The 10226-nt window shown below is 41.6% G+C and overlaps 1 protein-coding gene across 5 annotated transcripts in view; it reads right to left on the bottom strand.

Annotated features, from left to right (window-relative positions):
• The window catches only part of LOC111955667 (protein FAM131B-like), a 27585-nt gene extending 21234 nt beyond the window's left edge, over positions 1 to 6351 (bottom strand). For all 5 annotated transcript variants that reach the window (XM_023975916.2, XM_023975914.2, XM_023975913.2 and 2 more), the window contains exon 1: positions 6077 to 6351. In XM_023975916.2, coding sequence (XP_023831684.1) covers positions 6077 to 6104 — 28 coding nt within the window. In that variant the 5' untranslated portion in view covers positions 6105 to 6351. The remainder of the gene's footprint in view (positions 1 to 6076) is intronic.
• Between the last annotated feature and the right edge of the window lie 3875 nt (positions 6352 to 10226).

The following is a 10226-nucleotide window of genomic DNA, read 5'->3' on the forward strand; positions in this document are numbered from 1 at the left end:
AGGACTGTTGAGTAAGTAGTGTGTTTGTTTCTGGGTAACTGAAGGAGACCTATGTAATGAAAGGGACATGTTGTTCACCCAGAATCAATGGAGACACAACTCTTCAGATACAGATAGAAACATAAACAGCCTTCAGGTAACATTACAGTAACATAAACACCTTCAGTATACAGAAACATAAACACCTTCAGTATAGCAGGAACATAAACACCTTCAGTATACAGATAACATAAACACCTTTCAGATATCAGAACATTTAAACACCTTCAGTATACAGAAACATAAACACCTTCAGTATACAGAAACATTAAACACTTCAGTATACAGAAAACATAAACACCTTCAGTAACAGAAACATAAACACTTCAGATACAGAAACATAAACACTTCAGTACAGATTAGATAACATAAACACCTTCAGTATACCAGAACATAAACACCTTCAGTATACAACGAACATAAACACCTTCAGTAATACATAAAACATAAACAACCCTTCAGTATACAAAAACAAAACACCTGTCAGGTATACAGAAACATAAACACCTTCAGTATACAGAAACATAAACACCTTCAGTATACAGAAACATTAAACACCCTTCAGTATACAGAAAACATAAACACCTTCAATATACAGAAACATAAACACCTTCAGTATACAGAAACATAAACACCTTCAGTATAACAGAAACATAAACACCTTCAGTATACAGAATACATAAACACTTTCAGTACAGATTAGAAACATAAACACTTCAGTATACACAGAACATAAACACCTTCCAGTATACAGATAAACATAAACACCTCATAGTACATAGATTAAAATAAACATTAATCCACCGTATAACAGAAACATAAACACCTTCAGTATACTCAGAAACATAAACACCTTCAGTATACAGAAACAATAAAACACCTGTCAGTAACATGAAAACACAAACACCTCAGTAAGCATTTTAGAAACATAAAACACTTCAGTATACAGAAACATAAACACCTTCAGTACAGTAGAAACATAAACACTTTCAGTATACAGAAACATAACACCTTCGAATGTACAGAACTAAAACACCTTCAGTACAGAAAAACATAAACACCTTCAGTAACAGAACAATAAACACCTGTCAGTATACAGAACATAAACACCTTCAGTATACAGAAACATAAAACACCTTCAGTATACAGAAACATAAACACCTTCAGTATACAGAACATAAACACCTTCAGTATACAGAAACATAAACACCTTCAAGTATACAGAAAACATAAACACCTTCAGGTACAGATAGAAACATAAACACCTTCAGTATACAGAAACATAAACACCTTCAGTATACAGAAAACATAAACACCTTCAGTATACAGAAACATAACACCTTCAGTATACAGGAACATAAACACCTTCAGTATACAGAAACATAAACACCTCTAGTACAGAAAACAAAACACCTTCATACAAATCGAAACATAAACACTTCAGTATACAGAAACATAAACACCTTCAGTTAATACAGAAACATAAACACCTTCAGTATACAGAAACATAAACACCTTCAGTATACAAGAAACATAAACACCTTCAAGTATACAGTATAGAACATAAACACCTTCAGTATACAGAAACATAAACACCCTTCAGTTACACATTATTAGAAACATAAACACTTTCAGTATACAGAAACATAAACACCTTCAGTAACAGAAACATAAACACACCTTTCAGATACAGAAGGAACATTAAACATCCTTCAGTATACAGAAAACATAAAACACCTTCAGTAGTACAGAAACATAAAACACCTTCAGTATACAGAAACATAAACACCTTCAGTATACAGAAACTTAAACACCTAGTACAGTATACAGAAACATAAACACTCTCAGTATACAAAACATAAACACCTTTCAGTATACAGAAACATAAACACCTTTCAGTACAGGATTACGAAACATAAACACCTTCAGTATACAGAAACATAAACACCTTTCAGTATACAGAAACATAAACACCTTCAGTAGTATACAGAAACATAAACACTTCAGGCGTGTGTTCGGTATACCGAGAAAATCCTCTCTTTCTTTTTTTGCGTTGGGCCTAGTAGTTAGAGCGTTGGGCCTAGTAGTTAGAGCGTTGGGCCTAGTAGTTAGAGCGTTGGGCCTAGTAGTTAGAGCGTTGGGCCTGGTAATTAGAGCGTTGGGCCAGTAACCAAAATGGTTGCTAGATCAAATCCCTGAGCTGACAGATACAAATCTGTCGTTCTGCCCCTGAACAAGGCAGTTAACCCACTGTTCCTAGGCCGTTATTGTAAATAAGAATTTGTTCTTATCTGACTTGCCTAGTTGAAAAATCATCATCATTTCCATGATCCAGTTGGTCTATTTACTAGTAGTTTATTTTCACACTGTATAATTTACATTCTAGTAATATAAATACACAACACCTCTTCATTATACTTAATGGTACTATGAGTAGGCTTAGCTATTTCTCATTTCTGCATTACATTAGGCCTACTTTCATCATCTTATTTTTTGTTGTTGAWAAACCTACAGACCTGATCTGGTACTTCAAAATATACAGTACCTCATTACAATACACAGTGTATCTTGTATGTTGAACTATGCAGTACATCATAGAGTTTCAGCTAATTCATCAATATTTCCAATACATGATTTCACCCTTAAATGCAGGTTACAACTCATTATTTTATTTACTGTAATGAGCCATTACGGTGTTAAAAGGGTTACTTAAAAGGGTTACAACAAACTATAAAAAATGCAAATTGCCTACATCCATTGGCTTTCAGGAATTGAACTCTGTTTGAAGAGTGAAGAGAAAACATGACATCAGCGTCCAATATTGCCARTGCCACAAATGAAGTCAATTACAGATATGTGATGGATGAAGGCCGAGGGATATTTGGAAAAGGTCACAGGAAACATGTCATGGTTACACTCAGAAAAACACTACATGGAATGAAYGGTATTCCTCAATTTCTCTGTTGTATTTCTCATTGCTTTCACTTCCACTGACCATTTCCTTTTAAGTTTAGGTCAAAATGTAGAATCTCTCAAAAGCCATGGATATATTTATTTAATGAACTGCATTTTCGTTCATAGTTTATGTATTGTTCAATTGAACAAAAAGGGAATAACCTCTTGGCATAATCTGCCTCATAAGGCCTGTTACGAAGTGCCATAATTAAGTATGTTAACCTGCTGAGTTTTACATTGATATGCCCATTTTCCTTCGATATAACCACAGAACAAACCAAGACAATATTGAATAACCCCAGTTGTAGAACTCTCTAGGAATAAATACAGTCCGGTAACCGCTCATCATGAACACCAGCCGTTGTGAACATAATGGAATATAATAACTAAGTTCGGCACTCTACGCAATACACTGGAATAATACCTCTGGCAAAACAGTAGAATACAGTAGAATCAGATCATGGTGTCTTGTTGGCATGGCATGGTTCCTCTGGGGAACATGGTTCCTCTGGGGAACATGGTTCCTCTGAATGTTTCCCAGAGGAGCTTAAGACTGCACGGGGATGTGCTGTTGACCCATGTGTACTTTAAGCATCTCTCCTCCACTCGCATCCATCAACCTCACTCCATACCAGAAGCTATATATAGCAACATATGCTTATTATAACAAGGGAGCTCTCAGCAATGGGCTGTTGTTGTTGGATGCGAGTCAACCTAAGTTCACACATGATAACAAACGGCAAATTGAATGTGATAAGATGCACTTAAATGCCCATGTCTTGTTATTGGTATCACTATAGTATTCTATAAAACACATTTTACATGCATTTTGCTGAATCCATGACAGACGAAGAGAGAGAGAAAGAGAGAGAGAGAGAGACAGACACGAGATACAAAGAGAGAGAGAGACAGAGAGAGTAGACAGAGAGAGAGAGAGAGAAAGAGAAGAGAGAGAGAGAAAGACAGAAGACAAAGAGAGAGACAGAGAGAGACAGAGAGAGAGAGAGAAGAGAGACAGACGAGAGAAAGAGAGAGAGACAGAGAGAGAGAGCAGAGAGGAGACACGAGAGACGAGAAGAGAGAGAGACAGAGAGACAGAGAGAGAGAGAGAGATAAGAGAGATGAGAGAGAGAAGAGAGAGAGCAGAGAGAGAAGAGAGACAGAAAGAGAGAAGAGACAGAGAGAGAGAGAGACGAGAGAGAGAGACAGACAGAGAGAGAGAAGAGAGAGAGAGAGAACAGAGCGAGAGGAAGACGAGAGAGAGAAGCAGAGAGAGAGAGAGAGAGAGACCTGACTAAACTACTTCTTTATCAATCTTGAGTGATTTTATCTTTGTTTGAAGTGACTTTACATTGAGAGAGACCTTGTCAGAGGGAAAACTCCCTTACAGCGAACAGGGAAAACTCTAGTGTTGTTTCCTGCTCCAAATGCTACATCCACACTAACACCTTCCCTAGCTTGATTTCACACACTCATTTGTCTCTAAAACGCCAGGCTGGCTTTCATCGCCACGGTCAAAACACGTGCTACACATCCTCTACAGGCTCAATGACAATCAAAGGTCAAATTTTCATCCATCCCTTTATTTATTTAATTCATCTCCGACCGCGAGCCTCCACGTTTGTTTTCATGAAGGAACTGACAAGGCTTGATGAAGTGTTTAATAGAAGAGGGCAATCACTCTCCATTACGTATGAATCCCAAAAAAAGACACACCACGCTTGAGTTCATCTCCGTTACACTATCTACAGTATGACACACTACATAATATCCAATCCCATCGGAGCCGGATCGATTTCAGTGAAATCATCCACTGCCTATGTCACAGCCAGAWGGACTGTACCAGTTCCACAGACCATGAGATTCCATTCAGTCTACAGTATGCTCCATGATACTATCAGCACTGAGWCTCCTCTGAGCCATACACCTCAGCGTAGCTACGCCGGCTGTATTAACCACTGGCAGCATTGACTTTGCTCAATTGACCTACATGTGTAGCGCATCCAGGCTCACACCTGGGTTTGCCGCGATCGGTTCTGACTCATCCCAATGCGGGTCATAGTCCAGCCGGGTTCGTGTGTGTGTGTGTCTCCGTTTTATACCTCCTAACCTGAAATGCACTGCTGCACACATGCTTCAATTGATTACCCGCCGGTCATGACGCACTCCGACGGAGGAGAGGGGAACATTTGCGATTTGCTCATACACAGCCAGCGGTTACCTTAGCTCTAAGTCATGGCAGGAGGGCGGTTTAACAAGAGGGAGTGTGAACACACACACACATAGTCAAACTAAGTCAATTTCCTCATGACTTTCCCTTCATCCCTTCATCCATCCATCCCTCCCTCGATCCGATCCCTTCATCCATCATGAAATTCAGAGGTCTGCTCTCTTTCTCTCTGCTTCCCTCTTTCCCTTTTTTTTCTCTCTTCATCACTATTTATATGTGCAACAGTCCACCATGCAGACACTGCTAACAGGATTTCACATCACTCCTTTCTCTGTCTCTGCTCCTCTCTCTCTCTCTCCCCCCTCTCTCTCTATTTCTCTCCTTTAATATGTCTCCCCTGACATCATTGTAAACAACCTCTACTGTCATATTTCATTCTCTCTGACTCCTCAGAGCCCTCTGTATATATCTCTCTCTCTCTCTCTCTCTCTCTCTCACACACACACACACACACTCACACACACACGCACACACACACACGCACCTATCTCCATGCGCACATGGTCGTACAGTCCATTAGGCATATACATTTGAAATGTCAACCGAGTCGGCCCGTATTCCAGTCCACTAGAAATTGCCTTCACTTCCATTGTCACGCCGTCGCCTTGCCATTTCTCCCTATTCCCCACATTCAGCATTCACCATGCAAAAGAGAAACCTCTCCTCTCTGTCTAGCCTCAGTCGTACGCTGCCGAGCCCCGTTAACCAACACGTCTCCATAGAAACGTACTTACGGCTTCAGAGGAGAAATTCAGAGTCCCCCCCAGAGTCCCCCTTCCCCCACTCCCACCCTCCTCCATCTCTCTCGTGACTGGGGGGAAAGCAGATGGGAAAAAGATGGGGTCTGCTTACTGATGGTCCGGGAGCCGATGCAGCCCATGGTGTCTGTCTCACAGAGGCCCTGGAAGCAGCAAGCGAGGAAGCGCCACCCTTTCGCCAGGCATTCTCTCCACTCCTCTTCTCTCCTCCCGTCTCGTTCCGTATGTGTGTGTGTGTGTGTGCGCGTGTGTGCACGTCTCTCACTCTCTCTCACTCTCTTGCTCCCTTTCTCTCTCTCCTCTTGCTCTGCCTTTGTCTCGCCCGCTCCCTCTCTCTCCTTACCTTCGTCAAACCCACTGGCACACACACAGAGAGACACAGATAGAGTGCAGTGTCGCGATGCTGGAGCATCCCCAGTTAGTCAGTCAGTAAATCAACGTGTCTGYGYGGGGGGGGGGAAGGAAAGACTTGACATCGTTGAAATAATGACAAGCAAGTACTAGTTACTTCAATGCCATTAATATCCCAACTCTCCAAATCATTGAAGTATAACTCATTTAGCAGAAATGTTGACATATTGTGTCAACTGGAAACATCCTCTGTGTCTTCTGACGGTGTGATAAATGTGTCTAGTATGTCTCTATTCTCCCTCTCTCTCMCMCTCTCTCTCTCTTTCTCTCTCTGGCAATGCAGTACAGCTCTTTTCCTCTCCTTCTGCCCCTCCCTCCTTCCGTCTCGCTTCGTCTTACTCCCACAATATACATATAAACACAGACAGTGATTCAATTGTGTGGAGGCGAGGCAGGAGGACAATGGGTGAGTCCTTGAGCTCTCTGACTCTCTCCTACTCCCCCAGTGACTGCTTTAATGCGCCGAGTCAAARCTCACACATTGAATACTGYCTTTTCCCCTATGGAGCTCAYTGCTTTGACAMCATTGGCCGTCGAATTCGGTCATGTTGATAGTCATAAAACTATTGGTTAATATAGAATAGACTAGAATAACTAGAACATGAACGTGTGGTGTTGGCTGAATAAGGGGAGAAAGAGTGGCGTCTCTTCTTGAACATATTCATCTTACACCAAGAGAGAGAGACAGATGGAGAGACAGAGAGGGGGAGCTGAGGAYGAAGGAGTGAAGGGGGGAACGCGTTGAGTCATGTTAAGGAGGGTTGAGGCTGAGATGCACAAATTAATATTCTAGGAGGGAGGGGGAGGGTGACAGAGAACAGAAAAACAGAAAAAAACATACAGCCATGTTTCTATGTATGGCTCTGTGTGTGTGTGTGTGTGTGTGTGTGTGTGTGTTGTGTGTGTGTGTGTGTGGTTGTGTTGTGTGGTGTGTGTGTGTGTGTGTTGTGTGTGTGTGTGTGTGTGCATTCATTCGTGCGTTGGCGAGGTTGGGCGATGTGGTTTTGTGTGGCTGGCTGGCAGTCGCTGGTTACTGTGATGTCCATGTTTTGGTGTTTACTTTACTTGTGTGTGTCCATATGTGTCTGCATATTTGTCAATGCACATCATGTCTGCAAATGTATCTCTCCACATGCATGCATCACATGTGTGCGTACTCATTACTTCATCACTGAAGGGGGTTAGGGGTCATAYAGAGGTGATCACAAAGAGACATGCCAAGAGAAGGGGCTGATGGGTAATCCTATTCTTGGCAATGAGTTGGTCTATCACAAGCTGAGTCTCATGGTAGGACAGTACTTAGATATTCACTTTGACCTCACTGGTGCCTGAACTATATTTGAGAGAGAGAGAGTTCTAGCTAGGCGGCTAACGTTTGCTAGGCTAGGGTTTAAGGTTAGGGTTAAGGTTAGGGTRAGGGGAAGGGTTAGCTAAAAGGGTTAAGGTTAGGGGAAGGGTTAGCTAACATGCTAAGTAGTTGCTAAAAAGTAGCTAAAAAGTTGTAAGTAGTTGAAAAGTTGCTAATTAGCTAAAATGCTAAAGTTGTCTGTTATGAGATTCAAACTCGAAACCCTCAACCACCCTACTTTCTTTTTGCCTTAAGTAACTATCTGTCTTATGTAACCATACCAAACAGAACATGTCATACTAATTTGAGTGTRCCGAATTTACGTTTACTATGTTACGTCTAGTCTATGAGACAAAGCTGCCCACACACATACTGATATAAAGCCCACAAAAGGCAAGGTTCAAAAGCTTACAGCAAAGACAAATAACGAACCGTCCCACACTCGCAACTACAGCTTAATCAATAGGCTCACTTCGCCTCCAGACAGCCGAAGGTAAAGCATCTGATCACTGCTGCTCTCTCCCAGGGAAGAGGACTCAGCGACTCCGAGCCTGCGTCTCAAATGGCAATCCAATAGGGTGCCATTTGAGACACAGGCTGAGAGTAAGTCGCTCTCAGGAACACTTTCTTAATCCTCCCACTACGCTTCCTCATTAAAAAACACAGTATGTCTCTCCGATGTGTTGTAAATTGGAGCTTTGTTATAAGGGCGGCTCTTCCTCGATAGCAGAAATGAATGTGATTGGTTAAGTTTCGGGCAAGTAGTGTGATTGGTTAAGTTTCGGGCAAGTAGTGTGATTGGTTAAGTTTCGGCAAGGAATTACAATTGGTTGAGTTTAGGGTTAGTGGTGGTTTAAATGTGCGTAAGTTTGTCATGCATAGCCTTCCAAGCCTGTCTGAGGTCCAAAACAAACTTAATTTGTCTGTCATTGGTAGATGGTGGTAGCCAAATTAGGATTGTTCCATTTCCCTCAATGACCATATGTTCACGTTTTCAGAATGATTTATATTATTCTTATTTCTCTCACACAGTAACATTCTTCCCAGACCTGAGTTCAAATACTATTTGAAATCTCAAAATAAAAGTCTCTTACCCTTGTTTCACCATCTGGTTTGTCGACCTGCCCTGAAACATTATCACAAATAAATGCCTTTTTCATATAGCATCACCTCATCGGAAACCAACCATATGCATGATCGCTCAAAGCARACTTCACTACAAAACTGACTGCTATAGCTAAAAAGAGCCATTCGCACAACTGCCACACACACTGTAATAGCCGTAGTGACACTTCAGGTGTCGCGTTGAATACAGGCCCCCAGCGAACCATGCACATCTAGAATGGATGTGGTGGCCTTGCCACTGTTGACAACCCACTAATCCAAACAGAGAGCACACCTTGGGGCCCCCAACTGTACCGGTTTGTTGCCCTTGACGACGATCGATTCTTTAGGTGGAATAGGAGCAATTCAGCAGGGTTTTATTTACTCACCGGCTTATTGGCTCGGCATGTGTCGTCACTCACGGCGACTGAGATGGACGACTGTGGTTTCATTAGGACACAAACTGACTCAACCCCTTTGGTTAAGCGTATTGGGTTAACTGTCTCTCATGGGGATGTCAGTATTCTGCTACCCTGAGATGGTTTCTCCCCTTTGCAACATTTTGTAACCAGTGAGCAACGCACACTGCCACTTTAGTCATGCCTACTGCGACTTTGTTGTCTGACTGTATCCTAACTCCACTACAAGCATCCACCGTATCGTCAGCACTAGGATTATTTATAAGACATTATAATATATATAATAATTTGATTTATATGTATTTAAGATGTTGTATTGTCTTGTTTTCTGATTCAAAATAGGAAATTGTAAATTGCATCCCTTCGCTGCTATTGATACGAAATAATGCTCCCAATTGAAAAATAAAAACCACTCTCTCTCTCCCCAACAAGGAAGAAGTAAAATATTGCTTCTGTATAACATGTAAAACTGCAACAATGTCCCTATAAATGCATACGTTGGTATATATTTGAACTTTTGGGCTAAGGTCGTGTTATTTTGGTGGGAAATACAATACTATCGTAACTGAAAATGCCTCGAAAACCACATTCCATAGGCATTCGAGTCCCCTGAGGGGAGCTCTTCACCCTGGTCAGTTACYGGATTGTCATGTTCAGCACCCYAAGCAAGGCTGAGGAGAGAGAAAGACAAAGGAACACAAACATGGTGCACACGTTTCTCTCTCAGATGGTTCTGAGGTCTGCAGCTCTGGTTATTTGTGCTGGTACTGATAAACAGTTAGGTGTGCTGCAGTGTGTCCTGCCATTTATCTATTTGAGAGGGCAGGTGGGGCTGGTGGGCATCATATCATTGGCGGATCATTTAAGGACGTGGCGCATTCACCATCTCAGAGTGTATGTTATGTAAATGTTTTTGAAGGACACTGCTTAGAAATGCCTGAAATGGCTAACTACTGCTTTCT

Source organism: Salvelinus sp. IW2-2015, linkage group LG31, assembly GCF_002910315.2.
Source record: "Salvelinus sp. IW2-2015 linkage group LG31, ASM291031v2, whole genome shotgun sequence".
Taxonomy (NCBI): domain Eukaryota; kingdom Metazoa; phylum Chordata; class Actinopteri; order Salmoniformes; family Salmonidae; genus Salvelinus; species Salvelinus sp. IW2-2015.